General features: G+C 44.8%; 2 protein-coding genes across 14 annotated transcripts in view; one reads left to right on the top strand and one right to left on the bottom strand.

Moving 5' to 3' along the window:
• The first annotated feature begins 4,426 nt into the window (after window positions 1-4,426).
• On the top strand, window positions 4,427-12,762 carry LYSMD4 (LysM domain containing 4). 2 transcript variants are annotated; one of them, XR_007767087.1, is made up of 4 exons: window positions 4,427-4,547; window positions 5,454-5,741; window positions 9,931-10,767; window positions 10,943-12,762. XR_007767087.1 is itself a non-coding variant. In XM_050903187.1 (3 exons), exons 2-3 carry the CDS (start codon window positions 5,469-5,471, stop codon window positions 10,480-10,482), a joined length of 825 nt encoding a protein of 274 aa, XP_050759144.1. In that variant the 5' UTR covers window positions 4,427-4,547; window positions 5,454-5,468; the 3' UTR covers window positions 10,483-10,812. The 2 variants fall into 2 exon arrangements, 1 of the variants encoding a protein (XP_050759144.1); XM_050903187.1 differs by lacking the exon at window positions 10,943-12,762 and having other exon boundaries at window positions 9,931-10,812.
• A 633-nt stretch (window positions 12,763-13,395) lies between these two features.
• The window catches only part of MEF2A (myocyte enhancer factor 2A), a 60,104-nt gene continuing 48,653 nt past the window's right edge, over window positions 13,396-24,846 (bottom strand). For 9 of the 12 annotated variants that reach the window (XM_050903175.1, XM_050903174.1, XM_050903184.1 and 6 more), the window contains 3 exons: window positions 24,137-24,263; window positions 18,067-18,193; window positions 13,396-17,556 (listed from right to left, as the gene is read on the bottom strand). In XM_050903175.1, the coding sequence (XP_050759132.1) occupies window positions 17,193-17,556; window positions 18,067-18,193; window positions 24,137-24,263 (618 nt within the window). In that variant the 3' untranslated portion in view covers window positions 13,396-17,192. The remainder of the gene's footprint in view (window positions 17,557-18,066; window positions 18,194-24,136; window positions 24,264-24,846) is intronic. The other 3 variants (XM_050903183.1, XM_050903185.1, XM_050903186.1) reach the window with 2 other exon arrangements.

Here is a 24,846-nt window from a genome sequence, read left to right as displayed (position 1 = left end):
TCTTTTTGGAAAGCCCCAACCAAGACCTTCATTAAAGTTTTGATTCTTTATCACAAAGTGATTAACTCTGATGTTCCCTGGGAAGGAGCTTGCATCGCTGTGAATGCTGGCTGGTGCCCAGCATCATGGACACATTGCTACTTTGGATTAAGCGAAAATGAGCAGACTTTCTCAGTTCTGTTGCCCTCTGCGTTGACATAAATCAGGGGTAGGAGGATTTCTTCCTGAAATTCAGGGGACGTATGACCCTTATGTTGGTTGGATGTGTATAATGACTGAACCATTCAGCTCTCAGACAGACTTCACTTGTTTGTGGCTTTGCAGCTCTCAGAATCTATCCGCTAACAACAAAAATATTCCAAGTATTTGGAATGATGACATCATCCATGCAATTGGCCCAGAGCCAACATCAGCACTCCTACAAAACAGACAGTTATTTCTTGTTAAGAATTACCATATTCTTCATACTGACTACAGTTTGCATCAATTGAGCTTTCAGGTCACTTGGCGACCGGGTCTGAAATGATGTAGCTGCTGATTGCTCACATGCCACCCCGTCTCTCTACTTTTTGGTTTGACCAAACCTGGCTTACACAAAATGCAGTGGGGCGCAGTCGAGCTTGCAGGACCAGGAAGGATAAGCTGTTCTGAGGTGCAGAGTTGAGCTATTCCGCTGCAAAGTGAAACGGTTCAGGAAAGGCCAGGGAGTCAGCAAAAGCTGCTGGGAAATGACACGAGGCTGAACTTCAGCTGTTGCAAATGGAAGGATCAGCAGAGGATGCTCACACTGCAAAAGCCTGGAAAAAGCAGATAGGTATCTAAAACATTTTGAAAAGCCTCCAGCCGTGGTGCTTTTTTCAGTGTAATAAATCCTTGTTGGATTAATTACCTAATAGTGAAATTATCCCACTCTGCTAGAGGCAGATTTCTTGCTGAAGTGAGAACAAGTATAATATTTTAAGGTAAAATATGATAGTTTGAAGGTCCCAGAGGGCAGAAGGGGCAGGGCTGCACTCAGCGAATGGACACTAATTCCCTGTCATTTCCCTATTCAGGCCTGGTAAAACAGATCACATCTGCCATTTGAATTTTAGGCCAAGATAAAAGGAATCTTGTAAAGCCCTATAGCTCAAGAACGCTACGTATTTAAAGCAGTACATTCTCGCAGGGACTGTGATCCTTTTGCAGCAGCATAGATTTATTGCAGACAGGGAGGGAGAGCAGAGTCATTTCATAGGACCACAACGGCAGCAGGTACCTGGGGTCCTCCTGCTACAGGCAAACAGTGCTGCTGCAGTGCTGGGGTGGTTTATGTCCATGTAATGGCTGTAGGTCTAGAAATCACCACAAAATGGACCGGGAGCTTCTCCGTGTCCTGCTTGAAGTGAATTTGTCAAGATCCATCCAGGTCCTATTTAGGCACCACTGGAGTTGTATGTCAGGTTCCTGGAAGTGAGAAAGGTGAAGGACCTTTCCATGAACTAGTGCAGAGTTGGTCCCTGCAGAATCTTCCACAGACAGTTAGAAAAAAAAAGTCCTGAGCTGTTTTAATTTCCCATAAAAGGCAGGGAGCATATTGGCAGTGTAAGTGCCTATGAAGGCAAAAAAAGAACTGAAACGGGCCTTTCTTCTGTCCTTTCCACTTGATAATGAAGGCCTGAAAGGCTCTAAATTGGCGGGTTTTGTTCTAAGGCTTTAATTCTTCCTCCATTAGGACCGCTGGAAGACTTTCTGGACAGACAGAAAAGAGGTCGTTATGTATCAGAGTCAGTAGAGAAACCTGCAGATTTTTCTGTGCAGGGATGTTTAAATCTCGGTGATAGATTACCCATTACGTTGCGCATGGTAGTCTGGACACTGCACACATTTCTTCCAGGACAGGACTGCAAGCAAATGTCCAGCTCAGCCTGTACAAATGCACGAATGAGCTTGAATTATTTGCAATCAATTGACGCCAGTCGAGTACTTCTGTGTTTCCATGTTTACGATTTGTGTAGACAAATCTGAGAAGGGAAGTGATTTTGAGTCTGACTATTAAAAGCTTTTTTGCTTGATTCTCTTAACAGCTGTTTCATCCCAACAGTTGGGAGAAAAACACCTTTTCATAAGGATTCTGTAAGGATCTTTCAGCTGGAGGATGAAGCAATTTCCCATCTACATTTCCTGGTGTCTTTCCATGAGATCAATGAATAATTCTTCCTGATATTTTAAAAGTTAGAAATAATAAGCAGTAAATGACAGTTAAGGAGAAGAAAGCCAACCCAGACTTAGCTCTGTCAGTAAAGTCTGGTTGTTTCCCCCGTGTTTCCAGATCACCTTAGCAGTTGTATTTTCCAAGTTTGAGCAGGTTACCCTGAGTAACCTGTATTTGTTTGGCAAAGCCTGATTATTACCTGTGACTTTTGAACCTCAATAGTCACAGAGAGATTATAAATAGGTCAGGGAAGGCATTTTGGTACGTCTCATCTAGTCCCCATGCTTGTAGAGCCCTCTCCAGCACACTAAAGCCATCATCTGTTGGGTCAGAAAAGTACGTAAGCTGGCTGAGCCCCAAAATCATCTGTTCATGAGACAAGCTGGCCCAGGGATGGAGGGAAGGAAATCATAATACCTGCTTGGAGATGGGGTGCTGGCCGGCTGCTCAGAGGAGCTGGGCTCAGCCGCAGTCCTGCCTGGCCACTCTCCCACTGCCCTTCCAGCCCTGCCGAAATCACTCAGCCCCACGAGGATGTGTGGGCAAGCGAGAGCCATGAGGAAGCAATGGCTGTTGCTTAAAAAAAATGTTGATGCTTGGGGAGCCTTCCTTCCTCTCCAGTGTGTGACATTTGTCAACTGATGTTGCATCTAACCTAGTGGTAGCAAGAGCTGGAGAGGAAATACTCTCCCCTCTTGCCTTCCCTGCCTCCGGCACCTGGATTGCACAAGAGAAGGCAAAGGGATAGCCAGCAACTGCGCTCAGCTTTAAGTTAACTTAGAAGTAGGTTTGCCCATCTCCTTTAGGGTAAACAGCATCCAGCAGCCCTTCACGCTTCTGAGCAAAGCCCCAGCGCTGTCCCTCGCAAGAGATCTTCACGCTAGCCCTTGGGGCGAGTGGTGCCTAGTTAATTCCTGCAACCAGCTATGAGGAAATGTTTCTCCTCTCCCCCCCACCCCCAAAAGCTTTGCATGTGGAACTTGTTAAAGATTTGTCCTGAGCTTGTTTTTTAAACATAAGCCACGAGTCAGGTTGGGCCAAGGAAAACATACCAGTGCAGAATACACCTCATCAGCTCCACCAACTGCTCTGCCGGCACCGGCTTCGCTGCGGCTGCAGCCAAATGCGAGCGGCGAGTCCACGGGCCGGCGTGGCTGGAAGGGAATGGCATCCACATGCCCTCGCCAGCCTCGCCGAGCAAGGGAGGGCAGTCCAAGGCCTGGACTGACCGCCCTCCCAGCAACGCCTCGCTGTTCCCAAAATTAGGCCAAGTTTACTGTAGATGGGGTGGGTGTGGGGGTGTGTGCGTGTGCCTATGATGAATATATTGACAGTGTAATAACTGAAATTTTATTGTAACTGTATGTATAGTCAGTATAATGTATATTATTACAATGATACCATACGTAGGGCTGTACAGATGTATATTGCTCCCCGTTCTTGTGAGTGCTTCGGGCACACGTCTCGCCCGGGCTGGGGCGAGGGGCGCGAGCCCTTTAAGTGGGGCCCTGCCTCCCGCCCACATGTTCCAGCGCTGACCGCTCAACCAACCTCGCTGTACCGCCCTTCCCCGCCGCTCATTGGTCAGTCGGCGCTGAGGGTCCCGCCTTCCGGCGCTGCTAGCCAATGGGAGGAGAGCTGGGCGAGAGTCGGGGCTAGGTTGGTGCGTGTGGCCGATGGCCGGCGAGTGGCGGGTCAGTGCAGGGGGCTCGGGACAGGGCTCGCCGCGGGGGACGAGGCCCGGCCGCCCCTCGGGGCGCGGGGGCTGAGGGGAGAGGGGCAGGGCCCGCCCGCCGCGGGCCAGGGGCCCGGGTCCCTCCGGCGCTGAGAGGAGCCGGGCCCTGCGGGGACCGGGCCCCCCCCCTGAGGCGCTGAGAGGGTCGGGCCCCCCTGAGGCGCTGAGGGGATCGGCGCGCGGCCCTCGCGCGGGGCTGGGGCGAGCGACGCGCCGACGCCCCGGGGGCCGAGGGAGGCTCCGGGCGGGCCGCCGCCTCGCTGCGCCCTGCCGAGGCGGCCGCCGTCGGCCCCGGGAGCGGAGCGCCCATCCCGGGGTGGGGGTGCCCCTCTGCCCTGCCGAAACGGGGAGGGGGCCTCGGGGAGGCGGGCCTCTGCCTCCCTGGGGTTGCCGGCACCCGGCCCGCCACGTGTGTTGGTGCGGGCAGGAGCCAGGCCGTCACCCTGTCTGCCCGACCCAGGGCTGCGAGGGTTGGGGCGGCCAGAGCCGGGCTGGAGAAGAGTTTTGGCCCTGCCTGGGCAGAAACGATAAGTGACGTGCGTTGGGAGAGCACCCTCTGAGGAGGACGCTTGGCTTACAGCTTATCAAAAGCGAGAGGTGCCCCACAGGAGCGTCCAGGTAGACTGTGGTCTTAGATCTTAAGCTGTTGTAGCACAGCTGTGAACCTGCCTGCAGCCTGTGGGTGCCACGCTCGATACTAATGAAATACCATAAATAGTAGTGGTTTCACCGTAAGAATCCCTTATGGGTAGATTGAGAATATTAAGGTCAACGGAGTTCCGTGAGAATGTGGGGATTTCTTACCTATACCTGACCCTGACAACAAATTGTTTGTGGAGCTGAGGATTGAAGAAAAAAAAAAAAAAAGCAACTTCCTAATAACTTGCTGCTGTAGGCCTAGCAATTAAAACGAAGTGCTCAGGCAGGTTCTTGTCTTTATACAACAAAATGACCTTGTCATTCAGGTTGAAGTTAAGTGTAGCTTCAGCTGTCCCTATTTAAAAAAAACAAAAGTGCACTTCCGTGAAATTAAAATGTGGATTCTTAAAGTGTAGAGAACTAAGGACTTCTGGAAAGGTGACATAAAGGCAAATTTTGGTCAGTTTTTAATGTGTATTGGTAGGAGATCTGATGTGGTTCCATGGATTTTTTTAACCATAATTAAAGACACTTGGCTCAAGTGACTCTGCTGCTTTTTTTATGAAATTATAAAAAGTAGTATTTGAGATCTGTAGCAAAGTAGTGTTCTGTAGTGGTTTGTCCACAGGTAGACAAAAAAAAGGTTTGAAAATAGTCTACCCGTTGTTGAAGTTTGTGTTCATAACCTTTCTGATATTTCTGTCATTGCTGTTAGAATGGCATCTTCTGGATCTGCCCCTGAGAAGATCTGGGTAGAAGGAAAGCTTTGTGTGTGTGTGCGCATGCGTGCAGCTACTGTGCTTTTTGTCCACTCTCCCAGATCTTGCATGCTAAGAAATAAACACTGGTATTAGGGAAATTCAAGGTGTCTGTTTTTTGTTCCAGGTGCTGGTATAAAAGATGAGGCTGAATGAGAGCCGGACAAGATCCTTCCAGGCTCCTGTCACCATCCATAATTACCCGGGCAGGCAGGTGTATGTGTTTCCCAATGGCCGATCTGATACAGAAGAGTCATCAGAGGAGGAACTCAATGTCATGGAATTGCGACCGAGGGGCAAGGAGCAGCAGCGATGCAGCACTTCTCGGGACAGAGTTGGAGATGTGGTACTTCTGGAACGAGAGATTACAGAGGATGATAACCTTAACAAGCTAGCCCTGCAGTATGGTTGTAAAGTAAGAGCTATCTCTGTTTGGTTGGTTTTAATTACTTTAGAGGTATTTTACGTGTAGCTTAGTTTCCAGAATTACAGGAATGCGTGCTGTTGTCTAATAGTTTTGACACTGAAAAGTGTTTGCCCTGTGTATTTCATGAATGGTCAATATCTGGGTGAAACTGAGCTGGAGAAAGGCAAAAAAACTCCCCAAACAAAAAGAGTTCTTCAGCTAACAGCTTAGGAAGATGTCAACCCCGTGCCCTGCGTGACCTGCTTTCCTGTTTAATTTGGGTGACTAAGTGCAGCGTAGCAGTCATGATTTGTACTTAGTTATTTAAGTGAGGGCAAAAAGTAGGAAGCTGAGTACAGAAATAAGGGTCAGAGCCCTGCTCTCAAGGAGCATACAGTTTTTGAAGCAAACTGAACAGGACAAAGAAATGCCACTCTGATGGGGTCTGGTTTGGGGGGGGTGTGTTGTTTATTTTTTGAAAGTATGAGCTTACATATTGCAAGGAAGGTCCAAGTCTGACAGGGGTGGGCTTGGAGAAGGAGAGATACCAAAGTCCAGGTCACAGAGTCCAGGTGCTGACTGTGCATGTGGGTTTTGATTGTTTGCTGTCGTACCCAGAAGCGTGTGCGGTTCAGCCATCTGCAGGCAGAAGGGAGTGTGTGTGCACAGTGAATTTTTTCTGCAGTTGGAACGTACTACAAAATACGCTTTCTTTGTTCCAAAGCAGAGCGCTTTATAGAAAAACTGTTGAAAAGTTTAATTACCTGATCTGAACATTAGAAGTACCCCGTTGTTTACAGTTAAAGCTGTATTTTTAGAGCCTCCTTTATCTGCAAGCTAGACTGTGATTAAAAAGTTCCATGATGCAAACAATTGGACAGTGACCTGGATGAGGATAATGATACAGTACTGGCTCAACTGCGGCAATACTATTGCAGCCTGTCTTGCTTAACAACACAACAGCTGTGTGGTGCAGCTGAAGCAAGAGGGCTTAGAGGAATTGCGACAATTCCTCCCCTCCCATTCCCTTAGAAACAAAAACAAAACAAAAAAGAAACCCTTCTAGGTTCTGCTGACGAGCCTAATGTGTGTGAAGAAGCGAGTCTGGTAGGACTTGAATAGGCCTTGATTGGCACCGGTAGAGCCTGAGAACTCAGAGCTGCAGCGGTTGACTTTGTAGGTGTGACTATACGCTCGTCTCTAAGCAGTAGCAATTGTGTCGTTATTGCCACTTATGCAGAATCACAGCAGTTCGGTGAACTCGAAGGAGGAAGCTTCTGAACAGCTCTTTTGGTTTATGGCATGAAAAAGCCTGCTGTGCCTCCTGTAACTCAGGAGGACTCAGTCCTGTCCGTGCCGTGACTGTTCGTCTGCCTCCTCTGCTGCCCTGCTCCCGGAGCCTTTCAGCCCCAGGAGGTGCAGGCAGATCTACTCTGCCTGCCCTGCTGAAGGCTGCTGGGCTTGTCCGCTGGGGAAAGCAAGCTGATGGGAGGGACCAGGTAGTCACTGTTCTCCTCCCACAGGAAAAAAACTGTCCTACTGCCTCCCTCCCTTCCAGAAAGGGCACTTCTGACTTGTTCCAGTTAAATTGAAGAGGTACAGAAATCCTTATTATTGGAGATTTGTGTATTTGTCTGTTTACAGACTGGCATTGATCAATTTTCATGTATTTTGTTTTACTTGCACAATTAAGCAGCTCCTGAAAGGCTACATCAGGACATCAGTGAGGAAAATCTGTAGCCACAAATATGTGACTGTGTTTGTTTAAAAAATCCAGGATGAGCTTCTCCTTGAAATTAGTGAGAACTTGTCATTGGTTTCAGAATGTCAGGACCTACTTGGGGTTGGGGTATTAAGACAGTGCAACAAATAGCTTTGTGTGTGTGCACTACAGATAACTTGGCAGAGATGCAAAGCACTTCAAAATTCTGATTTTTACTCTTGACCATTTATAGTCCTGGCCCGCTTTTGGCATTGTTCTTAGCTGGGACAAGAGGAGCTCACTGCAGCCAAAAAAATGAGTACAGAAAATAAGCCTAAATGGCTTGTGTGGCCGAGTGCTCCTGCATGCTTCCCATCAGCTTTGTTTGTTGTTTCTGCGTGAGTGCTGCTCCACTTTCTGTTTCTAGAGTCTTAGCACAACATTGCAGTGTTTGATTGCAGACACTGCAGGGGATATTTACTGTCCCGATAATTTGCTTTCGTTGGAACAAAACCAAAAATTGAAGCACCACCTCAGGAGGCTTTGGGTGAGATTGTTATTTCATAACTAAATAATGTTGCAGGGTTGAAGTCCTGATGTTACGCTGGGGCAAGCTGTGAAGAGTCTGAACCAGTGACTGAGGATTCCTTTCACCTCAAGGGCGCCAGATTAGGATCTAGATTAAACTTCCCATTTTCAGATTTCTCAAGCTTTGCAGAGTGAGCGTGAGATTCAGGCATTCATCTCATCTTCTACCTTTCACCAGAGTCTTGCTTTCTGGCTGTGACGTAGCAGACTTGCCACCTTTCAGGGACTGCACGGTAGATGAGCTTGATGTGTGGTTCCCTGACAGCCTGTACAGGCTGGAGGGGAGATCCACGGCGAGGGGCAGCTCTGCAGGCAGAGCCGCTGCAGCTCCTCTCTCCTGTGACCCCGTGCACGGTCCTCCGACCTGTGGGACCTCCCTGCAGGGGAGGGAGGACTGCCTTCCCCTTGGCACCTCCTGTGCTGCTGGGGGGGTCGTACCCCCCCACTCCTGGCAGCCAGCTGGCAGCACCACAGCCTGCAAGTAGCCCTGCACATTTGTTGCAGTGGCAAAGAAGATGTTCAAGCTCCCTTCTGGTGTATTCGTGGATTGTCTTTTAAAAGGAGATCTTTGCTCTGAACTATCAATGATTTTGGTGCTGATGGCACTTAGGCATTTGCTTAGGAAGTAAAGTGCTTTCTTGGTTTTTAGTTCCCCAGTTTCACTAGTAACCTCAAGCTTGTGAGGGTGCAGTGAGTGCAGTTCATACAGTAATTCACTAGATTTCTAAAAGAACAAATCAAACTTTCTCTGAAAGTGCAGTCCTCGTACTGTGTTTCTTCTGTATGATATATCGGAGGTGGTTAACCTGTTCGTGTTGCCTTTCTCTTTGGTTTGGGGTCTTGCTGTTTTGTTTGTTTTGCGTCCTCCAGCCTTTCCCTCGATGTTCTTTCATGTCTCCTTGGCTGCTTTGGAGAGCTCCTTGCACACGTTGACAGTCCTGTTTGTTTTCTTTGACAGAGGATTTAGGGCAACTGAGAAGTTCATGTACTTGTTAGGTGGTTGTGAACAGACACTGTATTAAGCTGTCGTCTTTTTAGTTAACATTAAATAAAGAAACGCTGCCTTGCCTTTGTCTTTTCTTTGATACCGGCTGTCCTTGTGACTTATGCTGTACGTATGGTTTGTTCTTTCTTGCTCTTCTTACTGCTGTTTGCATCACCGAGCTGGGTGGGCATACCGGTCACAGATGGGAACCCTACACACGAACCACGAAAGATGGTCACAGATGCACGGAGATTATTGCCTTCAGCATACCTTCAGCGGGAGCACTTACCCGCTGTGGAGAAATGAGCTGTATGGAGCTGCTGTCATGCAGAAGAGCGGCGGTGCTTGGGAACATGAGCAAAGGATGCTCGTGCCTGTGTGGGAGAGATGCTCGCCTGCTCTCTTCCAGGCTGTGATCTTGCTTTCAAAACTGCGGTGTGCTCCAAAAATGGAGCTCTGTTCACTCTGAAATCACTTTCTGAGCAGGGGGAGGGTTTTGCCTGCTCCGACTGATGTTGTCCTCTCACCTTAAACACTCATGCATTGTTTAAGGTATGAAAACTGTTTTAAAAAGGATCTGTCATAAAGACTCTCCTTGCCTTAACTTGGATTAGAAAGTAAAAGTGAGAGAAGGGTAAAGAAAGCAAAAGGAAGGAAAAACAGTATTAAGCAAAATACAGCATATGAGAGATACAAGAGCACTAGAGGAGGTTATAGACTGGTTTAATAGGGGACTGTCTCTGTCCTGCAGGACCTGGAGCATCCCTGGAACAGCTGGGAAATCTCTGCAAAACACTAAGCCACTTGCGGCCAGGACTTGCTTTTATTTTCTGACTGCTGCTTGCACGCTAGTTTTGTAGTTACTTCCTGCTTCAGTACTGGGTTGTCCTGTACTCATATTCGTGTCCTTTTGGATTCCGTAGGTTGCAGATATCAAACGTGTCAACAACTTCATCCGGGAGCAGGACTTGTACGCACTGAAGTCCATCAAGATCCCCGTGAAGACCCACGGGCTGTTAACGGAGAACGGCAGAGAACTAAGGCCGCTCCCGACTGCGCCCTCCCAGACCGGCCTGACGCTCGTGGACTTACCGGAGCCTGATGACGGTGCGAGCAGCTCCGCTGATGGCGGACACCTGAGCGACTACTTCAAGGGGATTGACAAGAGCATTCAGGACGCGGTGCAGGTGGAGGTCCAGCTAAACGCGGAGTATTGCATGGAAGCGCTGGAGAGGCGGCTGCCCGAGTCAGGGAAGCAGGAGACCAGTAACGGTGCGGACTGTGGAATCCAGTGGTGGAACGCAGTTTTTATTATGCTCCTGATAGGAATTGTCCTGCCAGTATTTTATATCATCTATTTTAAAACACAAGGCCTGGTGGCCCATACCTCCAACACCACACTAACCTCAAATATTTCAACAGCTGTATCGGAAGGGAAATTACCACAAAACTCAACCGTAGAAAAAAAATCCTAAGGGGGAGAGGCAGCCAAATACAGCCTCTCCTCCCGGCACTGAAGCCCGGACACCAGTGACTCTGACTCGCCTGCATTCAGGGGGATAACAATACAGATTATTTTTATTTTTTTAAGTAGCTGATGTTGTAATCCTGAGCTTGACTGAAAGTGAGGTGATGTGATTTTTGTGGAAAACCAAGGATGCTTTCTTGCTTACAAAGATCATCAGGCAGCTGGCTTAACATTCGTGAACTCTGTTGAGGGAAAGTATTTTGTAGCAATTTACTCATCTTGGTTGCTTCAGGTATTTCTTAATGCCTTGTCTAAGAAGCAAATCCTTTGCTGCTGAGATAGAGTGAGTGCGGTGTTAATGTGATTGGAAAGCTGGGGGTTGTTTGCATTTTAAGAAAACACTTTTTGCTTTGAGTAGAAGCAGGGACTCTTCTTTTTCTCTGAACTGTCATTTTTATCTCTTGCAGACCATGGCAGTTTTGGCATACTTAACCCTAAAATGATGAACTTCCAGTGCATTAAGCTAGGTGTGCCACAGCACAAGGATGCCGACAGCACCTCACCTTTTCATCCTTTTGAGCAAATGTTTAAGCTGTGTTTATTGGGATGCTTCAAGCCCACCAGTGGGAAGGGTGAGCCCAGACCTCCTCCCCTCGATGAAATCCTTCAGAGATTCTCTTGAAACCCGGTGGCTCTGCAGGCGGAGCTCATTGCAGAATCCGTGCTTGCGCCAGGGTATCGCTCGTCCAGAGCCAATACTGCAGCATGACCGCAGATGGCCAAAGAGTGTTGGAGAAGAACGTGAGTGTAGCGTTAGGCCTGTGGTATGTAGTACGCGCTTCTCAAAGGCTCATTTGTTGGGGGGAGGTCTAGCCAGTATTACTTTAAAAAAAAAAAAAAATCCATAATGGTGCATCTCAAACACCCAATTTCAGTCATGGGCTTGAGTTTCCTTGTTTGTAGTCTTCATGTGAGAGAGCATTGCCAAGTTGCATTAAATTTTCAAGGTCCAGGAAAGAAGCCCTGCATTGTTACCTTAGACAGTCACGGAAGGAAGTGTAAATCCTTCATAGGACGGGGATGGTGAAGGTGCTGATTGTTAAGCGTTTCTGTGAACTGCTGATATTTGCATTAAAAAGTTTCTGAGTGCGTAGGAAGACCAATGACGCTTGGGAGGCTGGTGGTGTCCCGAGGTGTCGGTAAGCCCGAGGTCTGTGCTCTTTAGGACAAGTCAGTAAAAACTACGTGCTAGAAGTGAGCAGAAAGTGAGGCTTTGGGGAGCTTTGCTGCAGAGAAGAACTTGCCTCAAAAACTTAATTCAGCAAATTCAGGGACTGCGGGCAGAGGTAAATGCTCTCCTAGAACCAAACACTAAGGTATTTTGCAGCACAGTTGCATGAAACCTGGCCAGGGATGGGGTAACGTATGGTGTAAGTAAGTAGCAGCCAGCTGAAAGCGGCTGGCTCTGTTTCGGTAAGGGTCCTAGCCCTTTCCTGGGGCTCGTCTCCTGCCGTGGAGCTGGCAGCTGCTGTCGGTCCCGAGACTGAGGGCAGAGCTGGTGGGCAGAGCTGGCGGGCAGGTGGACGAAGCTGTTGTTCGTCCTCCCCTCCTTGCCCTGCGCCAGCCCCTCCTGCCCCCGGATCTGTTCTGTTAGAAGCCGCGCAGGCGGTGCAGGGGTCAGCCCTGCCGTGCTGGCGGGAGGGCAGCCTGTGCGGAGCCTTTCACCAGCGGGCACGGCCGCCACCGAGGCCTGCTGGGGTAGGAGCAAGGGCAGCAGCTTCCGCAAGGCCAGAGCTGTGCTGCCTTGCGGCAGGGGCTGCCGACCCTGCCCACGGTGGCAGCGCGTCACAGCGGGGGAACTTGCGAGTTGCTGCTTTGGTTTTTCGTTGGGTTTTTTTGAAAGCCTTAGTGGACCCTGGTGCTTACAGCTCCGCCAGTGAAGCTGGGGGAGAGCTGCGCTGCAGGCATCTCTTGCTGGCCTGAGGAAGCGTCTGCAGGGAGCGGGGGGAGGCGGGACTGAGGCTTCCCAGCACCCTGAGGAACACCATGCCAAGCAAGCAGAACCATATGATGTTCTAACGATAACCTGTGTTTCCTGCAACCATCAAAAAAAAAGTGCTCAGGAAAGCCTGAGGGAACCTAATTTTCTAAACGAGGACTCTGAAGTATCATACTGAAAAAAAGAAATCCCTTGTATTTTTCTTCTGTGAAGGAGATGTAACTGTCATTGTTCTGGGGGGGGATAATTACATTTTTAAATAAAGCAAAATGAAATAAAAGCACAAGGGGCACCGCCCACCCCGGCCAGCTTGCGCTTCTTTTTTTTTTTCCACCACTGCAAGTGGAGTACGCTGTGGCCCAGCTGAGCGTTTTTCTCACGGACAAGATGTTTTGTTTCACAGAGCCCCATCCGGCTGCAGTGAGCTCGCGGGGTGGTGCCGCTTCCTTACTGCTGGTTTCACAATGCAGAACCGTGGCCGCCGAGGCAGAGCAGTGATGGGAACCGGGCAGTGCTGCGTGGTGCAACTCTGCCCGCGGCTGCCACAGCGGCTTCCCGGCACCCCAGCTGTCTGCCTGGCTCACAGCAGCACTGACAGCAAGGAACGGGAGTGACAGCGGCAAAAGGAACCATGGCGTGGCGAGGGGCAGGAGAGAAGGGCCCTGAATTTACCCAGGTTTTCCTGCACGTTTCTGTAAGCATTTTGTAATGATGAGGTTCTTCCAGAGCATCAGTTCTTAATTTGAAGGTAGTAACAAGTGTGTGTTGCCCCCCAAATCAGTATTGATTAAAAGAATCGTTGCTGCAGTTTAAAACCAGTACTTCAAAACTGAACCTGAAGAACATTTCAGGTACCTGGCGAGGAGGACACAGATGCGCCACAGAGGAACATGTGCTCTGCAAATACGAGAGAGGCTGGAGTACACAGTAAAAGCCAGTATCTTTACTTTAGTGAATGCAGGATACAAATATTTTACAACAACCTCTAGCATTTTCTTAACCATTTGATAAAAAGTTCACTAGAATATTTATTGTATATTGAAGAAAAAACAACACATTCAGGGAAAAAAATTGAGATTAACTTATTTTTTTCTTAAAAGATTCGTCTCAAGGATGGCAACAAAGTCCAGCTTGTGCCGCCAAACGGCTTATCATCATTAAACCGTGAACAGCTTCTTTGTGAACTGTTGACTACAAACATTTACCAAATACATAAATCTCTTTTAAAAAAGCCATTTTAAATATAGCAAAGCAGTGTTCTCTTGCACAGCAAAGTGAAGAAAGTTTCTACTAAGATTTAAACGTTTACATTTGTTAAGTCTTTCTTTCACATTCTGATTTAACTTCTTCCCATGATCAATTGTTAGGAGTTGTTTTGTTCCTTATTTACTATGTATTTCTTGTGCGCACAGTAATTCGCAAGTTTCTGATGCATTAGTGTCCTTTAAGTGAAAGGAAAGGCTAAAGCATTTTTCTCTGACGAATCCCTGATAACGTGTATTTTTAAACACTATAGTGAGAGCTCGAAGATGGAGAGGTGATTTGTCACAATAGAGATAAAAATCTTATTCATTCAGACTCGAATGGGTTCAGACTAGGATTGGATCCACTTGCAACTTCATTCAGTAGCATTAATTAAAAAAAGTATTTTTTACCTGTCGAAATATCTGTGCTATGTCATTTTTTTTTTTTATAAAACATTTTTACAATTCCTAAAAAAGTATGTTCCAAAGTTAGTTACTTGTTATTAAAAATCAGGATTCCCGTTTATTCAACGGCGTGAGATTCTCCCCCTGACACGGGAGCTCCGCGGAAAGACTTGTTCTGCTGAGTCTGGTGGAGGGTTTGGGGCAACGTGTGAGCAGTCCCGGTAGCAGTTCTTCAGAACCGATTATTTTTTTTTTTTAAATTCATTGGTGCAATTTCAATACAAACTCTAACCCTTATGTAGCTTTTTTCTTTAAGAAAACAGTAATAGTACTGTTTAAAAACCTGCATAGAAATAAAGACTATTGAGATACAGTCAGCAAAGCCATCTTATAAGGCACACAAGAAAATAGACAGTAAATGTGAATGCAGAACTCCCACTCAGATGTACAGCAAAGTTCATATATGTGCATAAATAATGAAAAAAATCACATAACTTTTCAGAGCGTTAAAAGGTTCTCTGAAGTGGTAAGTGAATTCAGTCACTTCGGAAATAGTTGCCATTAGAAAGAGTCTCAGTTTCCTCTACGCTTCTGTAAACTGGTAACTAACTACAGTAAGTGGAGAGTAATTTCCAAAGGTAAGCGGCTGAAATGAATTGAAACCTGTCTGGTTTTTAAAAGTTACCATGACAACAAGAGATCAGTTTTGGGGGCTGTATGCACTGACTTTGTTCTTCAATCACGCATGAAAGCAAGCAGCCGAGGAGGTAGCTGTCCCCCTTGGATTTCCATTTCTCACACTTCTTGGTTACAGTACCAAGGAAGTGATTTTTTTAAATTACCAAAAAAAAAAATTTAAAGCCCAAGCAAAAATTTAATGAATATCAGGGATAACTTTAAAGGAGCGTGGATAATCAAACAGCACTATAGTTTCTTCCCCAGAACTAGAACTACCAGCGGTAAGATTTAGTTGTATCTACTTAATTTGGTTCCCAGTACAAACGGATGCTTCACAGGTGCCGGGAGATGAGATGGACAGCAAGGACCTGGAGAGCGCCCCGATTTCGACAAGGCGAGAACGCTCCCTAACGCGACATCAGCGCCACCAAACGCAGCCGGTGTAAGCCGGCACACCGAGGTTTGGGCTCCTGAGACTTCCTGCTGCTCAAACCCGGCTTCTACCCCCGCCGACGGACTGCTCTGAGCAGGGCCTCGAAGCTACCAGCAGAGAGGACGCTGCCCTCGCTGTCCTTGCCGTCCCCGTTACCACACAGCCGGACACTGCAAATAAGATGACGCTACCGAATCCAAGCACAAAACAAACCCCTCTCCTCGCCAGGGCTTACGACACGACGGGGCTCTGGACTCCCCGCTCTATTTCACGGAAGCGGCAAATTTACTTCTGAGGCTGAGGCTCCATCCCAAACCACTTACCAACTTAAAAAACCTTTTGTGCTCATCTGATATGTGTTATTTCCCTATCATGAGAAATTAGGTCAAGTTTTTCCACTGGTTTTTTTTTTTCCTCCTCAGAAGAGGCAGCTTTAAAATGATGCCTTAAAATGTGTTGTAACAGATTTTTTATATTTATGCAGGATGAACTTAACACCGGATTTTTTTTTTTTTGCCACTTTGCTATTTATATACATATATATAAAATGTATAATGAAGCTTAACCATACAGCACAGAGATTACAATTTAACGGCACACATTCACCACCAGTGAGGGGGACAACCCCTTTATACACCCTCTGAAAAATCTGGATAATAATATTAATAATAATTAAAATCCAAAGAAAGTACAGTATATTTAACAAAATAGTAAATATTAAACAGTGAATACTCTACTTAATAAGGACCTCGCCTTTTTTCAAGTTGGCGTCAATCCACAAAAATATACTTTTTAATCTGGTGAACGTACAATACATAGGTACTTACACCAAAGGTGATAATATATTTAGGATGCTATATACACAAAGAGTTTGGCTCAAATTTAAATTTACATATAAGTGTTCATGGCTTATTTTTCCCCCAAGGTTCTGCCTGCAAGTTTTTCCTTTTCATCTTTGAAAGCAAAAACTAGAAAGTCAAAATAAGATAAAACTATACTCTACAAAAAAGCTACAACATACAGCTTTGGCTTATATAAATAATTCATAGCAGAATGTGTTCAAAAGTACTGTATATAACTTTATATATAGTCTTCAATTCATTAGGGTATTGTTTTCTTTAATATAAAATATACATGAGCTAAAATCCGTTTCTATATTTTTCAAAGGTATGAACGTAAAAACAAATTTGTCAAACATATTCCAATTATAACTTAATATATTAATTTTATTTTGTTAATTTTCTATTTTCTAGGCTAATATTTTCTGAATATTTCATGCGAGTTCTCTATGTCTCTCTCTCACTCATTAAAAAAATCACCTCTTTGACCCAATACGCTATTTTTTTTTGCACGTGCAAAACAGGGTTTTTGTTTTTGTTTTTTTTTTTTTTTATTTCTTATAGCATCAGCCCTTCTCCATGCACCCTCTGCAATAGAGACCCATGCCAGGTTGGGTAATATAAAGGTCGTTTTATGTACAGTATTGCTTTCTTCTTCCTGCTTGTCTACTGCTCTGCTGCTACAAAGCATTATTTCTTAACTACAAGTAACCATACAGCTTGAATAAAACACACAGGGACATTACTACAGGCGAGCCCTCTTGGTTTCTGCGATCTAGTGTGGTAGGATTATAATGCGGGTACAATGTTTCTTTGCAAAACAGGTTATATTATTAAAACAACAAGTCCAGGGAAGTGCCAGACTAGATCAATACCTATAGGATTGTTCTGTTACATTTTACCATGGGACATCTGCAGCTATACAAGAAGTTTGTCATAAGTGCCTGATGGTTTTGTGTATGCTACACACACTAGCACATATATATGCATGTGAAGATATATATATGCATGTATGTATATACATATAAATATACTTATTTCATGTCCTTATTTATAAATTTAGATATGTCAGGACAGTTCATTTTGAGAACACAAAACTGAAGAGGCAACACTGCACGTTTATGTCACCCATGTGTCCATCCTCATTCGTTTTACCGATGGACTCTCTCTATCTTCTGAATTCGGTGGCCTTCCCAGCACGACGGGTGAATGGAAATCGCTTCGCGGGTCTTCCCGGTCGCTGCCGTCGTAGGAGCTGCTGGAGCTGCTGAGACTGTCAACAGGAGAGCGGCCCATTTCCTGCCGCGACTGCTGCTGCTGCGGCTGCGGCTGGGGTTGCGGCTGCTGCGGTTGCGGCTGCTGTTGCGGGAACCCAGAGGGAGTTACACGGTCCCGGGGAGGTGAAATTGGTTCAGATTTTATGTTGATGTTTTGGTTGGTATTAATGGATAAATTTGAACCCTGAGATAGCTGGCTGCCAGTACTGGGAAAAAGAAAAACAAAAGGCAGAAGTAAGAAAACACAAAAAAGGAAAAGAAAGTGACAACTCATGTGTCTGTGCGATGGTGCGGTCTTGTGGTTCAACACCCTCAAAACGAGTATGTAAGTAAATGCAACTTACTGAAGGGAAGAAACAAAGCTGAAAAAGCATTAACTAAAGGTCCGAATGCATTTATGGAAGTGAAAACCAAACAGAAATATTGCCTATTTCCAGACATTTAAGTTCATCACGCAGGTGACCCCTTTGTAAGAAGCTGGGCCTGCAGGGACACAGCTCGTCAGCTTGAGGACTGAACTGACAAAAGGGACAAACAACATGAAACACGAATGCTTTTGCAGCCAAGGAGCAAACTTGCAAGGCAATGCACCATCACCAGCAGACAAGAAATTAAAATGGTCTTGTGCTAAATATTCCCCAGTGCAGACGGTTCAGCTGGAAGTGGCAGAAGTTCCCAACTGGGTGCAGTACTGCAACGTCGTCAGACGTACTTACACGAGAGAGCTGAGGGCTGCTGGACCGAGATGGTGCTGTTGCCAGGCAGATACCTGCCCTAAGGACAGCATTCCTGGGGAGTTAAATCCCTGCAAGGCAGACAGGTCTGCACTAGTCAAGGAGTAATCTAAGAGGGAAAAACAAATAAACAGGAAAGTAGTTTATAGATTTAGGGTTTTTATGTATACATAATAGATATATATATATAAAAAAAAATACATGAGAATATATGTGATACACACACACACACACACAAACATAAAGGCTTTCTGCCCAAAACAAATAAAGGCAAGTGACCCAAAGGAGTTCAAACATGAAAACTTTGAAGTCTGGGAGCAGTCCTCCTAACTTCACAAGGAGCTTAACGGGACGTAAGCCTCCAAATGACAATTTTTTTTGCATTCTGCTTTCAATTCCTACGTGTTGCTGTCTCATACAGCTTCTTCTAAACCCACAGGTACAACATATTTATGCATTTTTATACATGTATGTGCATCTTACAGTACGACAAGTATTGGCATTTTTGAAGATTTTAGCCTGCATGGAAATTTCAAAATGAAATGAAAAGGGAAGAATTCATACAAGTCATTAGAAAGGAATGGTGTTTCTTGCACTGAATTTACTAAAGACATCCCAGCTCTAGTCCAGTTCCCAGACAGGAGGCAGCAGTTCAGTCAGACAAGCTGCAGATACCCGTTGGCTGGCTCAGTTCACAGTCCTGCAACCTGTATCCAAAACCAACCAGTGGAACAGCGCTGGCTGCTATTGCCCAGCCTGCCAGGGCAGGCAACGGGACTCTCGAAAGGCAGGGGCTGGCGCGCGTGCAGCCGCAGCCTGGGTGGGGAGGCGCAGGCAGGGGCTGGATGCCTAAGGGATGGTACGACCCAAGTCACCGCAGCCGGGAGCCTGAGTGACCCCTCTGTCCGCTCCACTTGTGCAGTCCTACGGTAACACATCACATTCTCCCTCTCCCCACAATAGCTTCACTCCTTACTTTATGTCTGATTACACTGTCATCTCTGTATCAAATAAACAAACCTCTTTATTTAGAACAGAAAATATCATTATTTAGAAATACAACTTAAATGGATAATAGAAAATACAATATATTCCTAATCAACAGTCAATGACTGGCTGTTAGTTTTGGCTAGGCTATAATGCTTAGACAGTTCTCACTTCATTCACAGAGGTGAAGTTGTTTTCACTTTATCATTATCACTGGTGCTTTTCTTTCAGGCTTTAAAACAAGGCCGCAAACACTTCTCTGCTTTTAATTATTTTGTAATATAGCTTCCTTAAAATAATTTCTAGTCTCCTGAGAATGCGACAAAATGCTAGCAGCCAAACTTATTTTATACTGCCAGCAGATGAACCAAAAATTCTGCTTAAGTAGGGTTTGTGTTTTGCTTTGGTTTGTGTTTGGGGGTTTTTTTGTTGTTTGTTTTGGGGTTTTTTAGTCTTGTCCTAAAATGACACCACCACTATGATTTATCTCTGTTGAGAGAAGCTTTCTTGAACTGTCCTGGTTTCAGCTGGGACAGAGTTAATTCTCTTCTTAGTAGCTGGTACAGTGCTGGGTTTTGGATTCAGTGTGAGAATGATGTTGATAACACTCTAATGTTTTAGTTGTTGCTAAGTAGCGCTTATCTTAAGCCAAGGACTTTTCAGTTTCCCATGCTCTGCCAGCAAGCAGGTGTGCAAGGAGCTGGGAGGGAGCACGGCCAGGGCAGCTGACCCCAACTAGCCAAAGGGATATTCCATACCATGGAACGTCATGCCCAGTGTATAAATGGGGGGGAGTTGGCCGGGAGGGGCTGATCGCTGCTCGGGCATCGGTCAGCGGGTGGTGAGCAACTGCATTGTGCATCACTTGTCTTTTCTTATTTCTTTTTTTTGTTGTTGTATTCTTTTTCATTACAATTATTATTATTCTCAGTTAGTAGTGTATTTTTATTTTTACTTTAGTTATTAAACTGTTCTTATCTCAACCCACGAGTTTTACTTTTCCTTTCCCCCTCCTCACCCCACTGGGAGGGGGGAGGGGGAAGCAGCCGCGTGGTGCTGAGTTGCTGGCTGGGGTTAAACCACGACATGAACAAATCTCCCCATTCCCATCCGCCAATTTGTTTGCTGTGGACAACTTCTAGGTTTCCCTTCTAACAGCCTACAAAGGAAGGAGAGCCCAGCGCCAGCAGGGGATTGGGCTTTCAGAGACGCATACGCATCACTGCACGGAATCTTCCTGAGGACCTTGGGAATCCCTGCTGCACCTCAGCAGGTGAAGCTACTGAAGCTGCCTTTTTGTTTCATTTCTTCTCAGTTGACATTTTTATTGGAACTCTGAAAAACCCTCACAAGTATTTCTGCACAGATTCAGAAAGACTTATCCCAAGCTGATCGATCCAAAGCCCTTTTGCAAGACTAAAATAAAAACTAACAAAAAATAAAAATACAGCCCTCCAATGACTAGGACATGCACTCAATCTTCAAAGCAACCAGATCTATGACAACCTGCAAGTGTAGTAAATGCAAACACTTGAGATGGATGTGCTATTCTGTGCCAATGGGATTTCTCTAAGAGCAGACCTGAAGAAAATGTTTATAGGAATTCAGTTTCCATGTATTTTTTCCTTTGCAATTATAGCTTTTATGACAATGGACAATTAACTTCCGGTACTTTAGACAGAACGTGTCTGATGACAGAGGTTTGAGGAGATACTTTTCCAAAGAATACATACGCTGCTACACAATTAGCTGCATTATCATTTCCCTAAATAATCATATATCTGCTAGCAGTAAAAGCAGGACACCGATTTCTATACATGAGTGACCTGATGGAAAAGTCGTACAGACAAGTGAGTACCTTCTATGTGATGGAAACCATTGCTGCTGTGACCCTAACAACAAGATACCTTTGAAGTTTGTGCCTCTGCAAAATAACTGACCTAAAGCCAGTAATATAATTTATGGCTAGATATGCTCTGCTCAAGTGTAAATTACTGTTTAACTGATCTGTGGTTTTTTGAGTATTTTTTAAAAATGCCTAGACTGTTTTAGAACAAGTAACTCAGCTCATTCTGGCCCTTCCTCCAGTAATCTGCAGAAACAATACTTCTTCAGCAAAACTACAGAAAATAGTATTTGTACAAAACTGATCTCCAGCGTTTTAATTAAGGATCTAAGAACTGAGCCCTGAAAAAACCCTTATCAATCCAGAAGAACAATTTAGGTTTCTAAATTTTATCTTAGTCCTTGAACTGCAAAACTGAAATGGCTACGTCAGTGGTGACTACCCTGAGAATACCCAGGGTTTCAACATCAAATTTCTTTTTGCAAATCCTCTGAAAGGCTCAAATAGAAACAATTTTAAAGTGTCTGAAAAACACTAAAGGCTAAAAGCTTTGCACAAATCATTGCATTATCAAAGGAAATGGGCTGTTTTTTAAAATCATATCCCAGTGATAACAGCACTTATGCATTGCATAGGACACCCGTTTCAATTGTCTTTGCTGCTTCCTGAGATTCAGGCTACAGCCCCTCTCATCTTTTTGGTGTTTTAGCGTGGTTTAGCCATCAGCTTACAGGTTATTGTGGATGAGGGACGCGCACAACAGCGCTTCCTGAAACAATGTCAGACTGCGTGAGAGAACGAAGGGATTTGTTAGGTGACAGGTAAAACTCAACGTGGGTCTTCTGAGCAGGGACCAGAACTATTTATTTACTTTAAACAGCCATTAAATGCAATATATAAACAATCTTTGTGGCAAGTATCAAACCAAGATATATATGTCCAGCAAATTCATACTTAAGCTTATAATCCAAAACAAGTCACCAAGCACAATTCTTCACTCTGCTCATTATACTGTTACTGCAACTCCATCTTCTTCATTCATTTCTTTAGACTTTAACCCCCTTCAGGGTAGCGATTATTTGCATAAATGTTCAACAATTTAGTTGGGTGCTACCGCAGTATAAATATTTACTGTTGCTGATGACTAAACAGTCCCTCTCAAAATGCAAACCTCATGCATGCCAATAACTGCCTGGGGGCAGTGCCTCTGAGGCAAACCAATGCAGAAAGTGGCTGAAGGGCAGTAAATGTCAGTTAAGGAGCACATTAATACAAAAAGATACAAATACAAAAAGATGTGAGTTGTTTGGCGGGAAGATGGCTACAAGTCTAAACAAAAAACAGTAGTGAAGACTTTCAAAGCTAAAAAAAAGTGGAGAACACGTATGAAATCCCATCTTTTGGGGGGGGAAATTATTATGAATGGATGGCTGCTCTATCTATTCCATCTTCCAACATTATAGACTCCTGATGGTGCCCCTCTTTGCAGAAAACAAAGAAAATTACAAAACCTCTCTATCACTCAGGTTTTGGCCATTTTCTACAAACCTTGAAGGTTTTTTTGGATTTGTCCTGACCTTTGCACGAGAGTAACAACATTAGGTCACTGACAATAGACCAGCGCAGCGTTTTTTACCCTTTCTTAAATATATTATCACAGAGGCACCACCAGCATTGCTGACGGGCTCAGCTTCGGGCAGCAGCAGGAACATTTTGAAGCCGGCTGAAACGCGCTCTGTCTGGCATTGGGGCAGCTCCTGATCTATTCTTAGAGAAGCCACCCCTGCAGCATGCGCATGTCCCTGTCCCCCTGTCCGTCCCCCCCCAAACGTTGCCACATAAACCCAACACAGTGGTTCCTTAAGGCAAAGCGATTTATTCCTTCCTAGTATGCGCTTCACTGCCTCCCAGGTTCCTGAGCATTTTGTGCCTGCCAGCTACTTGTGTATAGCCATCAAAGGCTATACAGGTCGAGGGAAGAGACGCTACTGGGGAATCGCCTCTGCTGGAGGCCTGGATCTTCCTAGATTGACAGAAAGAAGAGAATAATACTCTCAGGCCCTTCTGTCTAGCCAAAGTTGATCAGCTATAAATGGAAGCTCTCTCGTGTAGCTCTGTTCCTAAGAGCTATCATTGCAGAAGAGAGAAGCAAGATTTTTTTTTTTTTTTTTTAGAATTTGAAAGCCTACCAAATAAGACTTAAACATTGCCAACACAGTGGTCCCCAGTTCAGAAATTCCTGTTTTAACAAATTATAGCACTTACATTTGAATGCCTTAACTAGACTTCATCTAAAAAGAAGAGTGAACTGGGGAATTATTTCCTTTGTTTTCCTTTTTACTTTTAACCAATAGCTATTTTATCTCTGACTAACAAAATTTCTTGACACTTATCTGCAATGTAGTTTCTCTGCAGGTGCATTTGAAAATTAAACTATGCATCACAGATCAATGGTGATCAACCTGATGCCATCAAGGCTGCAGCCTTTCAAGGAAATGATTACAAAAATTCCTTCACTGACTACATATAGGGTCTGTAACAAATAAAGAACCTTGAGATTCAAGTCAAAATTATCTCTATTGGTATGGAGACAAAGTAGGAGGCACCACATCATGAACTACTTTCCAAACCAGCAAACCAATTATCACTTATATTACCAAATTCCTTGCATCACACCCATCTTGGATAAAAAGTAGTTTTAAGGTCCTTCAGATAATAGAGACTCGCAACGGTGAAATGCTGACAATGCCTTCCCGTGAGTCCCCACCTCGCTCTCGATAAAAACTACGGAAGAGGAAAAGGCCCTCTCTGGGCTTTTTGGTAAATTGAAAGCCCCAGTAGAATCAGGTTCCCTCCTGCTGTTGGAACTGAGCAGAGCAGAACGAAAGGGACAATATGCTCTGAGGTATCAACTATTGCTTAAACGTGAGGCATTTCAGTTCTCAGATGGATAGCTTGAACACTACTGCTATAAGCAATGCATTTTATTGTGTGTCTCTGTATTCAGCTGTGTGCAACCTGACTGAAAGCTTCTTCCTGATGTAAGTCTCAACATTTACACATTTTACAAGCTAAAGGCTCATTTTTGATGAATAACAGCCTTCATTTGAACTGAATACGAAAATAAAGTGTCACAGAAATGCAAATTTTCTGGGCTTATGAATCACAAAAGCCTTGTACATCTGACAAACCAAGCCACTTATTAAAAACAATGCTTACCAGTGTTGTAGGCAGTAGGCATGGCCGAATACACCAGTCCCTGCGGAGGCAAACTTGGAGTTGTCACAGACACCACAGGGGTAGCAAGAGGCTGTGTAGACTGAGAACTACTTATCCTTTGGGTATTCTATAAATGATTAAAAATAACAACATGTCTTGTGATATCAGTTAGAACAATGGAAAAATCAAGTGCTAATATAAAAATAGCATTCAATTAAAATGTGTTTCTTTGCTTTATTTTTTAGTTACAAATACATCCTTTTTGTCATGATAGATTTTCTAAACAAGCCAAAACATTTCAAGAAAACCAAAATGATCTTGGCAAACTGAAATGAAAAATTAATTAAGACTTACTGGTCCGCTTCCTGTGCATGCAGATTTCAATAGTGTTAGAGTTGCAGGACATAAAAATAAATGCAATTTCTTAGGGATATACACAACAATTCTCAGAAGTTCTTAAGTGATTTAAGATTTTTTAGTCTTATTTTTTAACAGGGTTTTAGTGCAGATACTGAGGTGCAGTTCCACAGAAAAGAATCTCCCACTTCCCAGTTGTTTATCTAATTTTCAAAAACTTAGCTGCCAGTTTTGACACCGTGCTGACTACACCTGTCCCGAAAGGAACACAGAGATCTTCTAAATTTGTGTTGATAAGACTTCAGTCATAAAATAATCTTGCTGTTCCCATGGTTCCTGAGAAACAGAGTACT

Source organism: Gymnogyps californianus, chromosome 11 (assembly GCF_018139145.2).
Source record: "Gymnogyps californianus isolate 813 chromosome 11, ASM1813914v2, whole genome shotgun sequence".
NCBI lineage: Eukaryota > Metazoa > Chordata > Aves > Accipitriformes > Cathartidae > Gymnogyps > Gymnogyps californianus.
Note: the sequence above shows the minus strand (reverse complement) of the source record. Positions and strands in the feature narration are given on the sequence as shown.

Excerpts from the sequence above, each read along its gene's own strand:
- LYSMD4 (XM_050903187.1), top strand. The coding sequence starts at position 5,469 with ATGAGGCTGAATGAGAGCCGGACAAGATCCTTCCAGGCTCCTGTCACC. Across the intron at positions 5,742-9,930 it reads CCCTGCAGTATGGTTGTAAA|GTTGCAGATATCAAACGTGT; the intron begins GTAAGAGCTATC and ends TGGATTCCGTAG.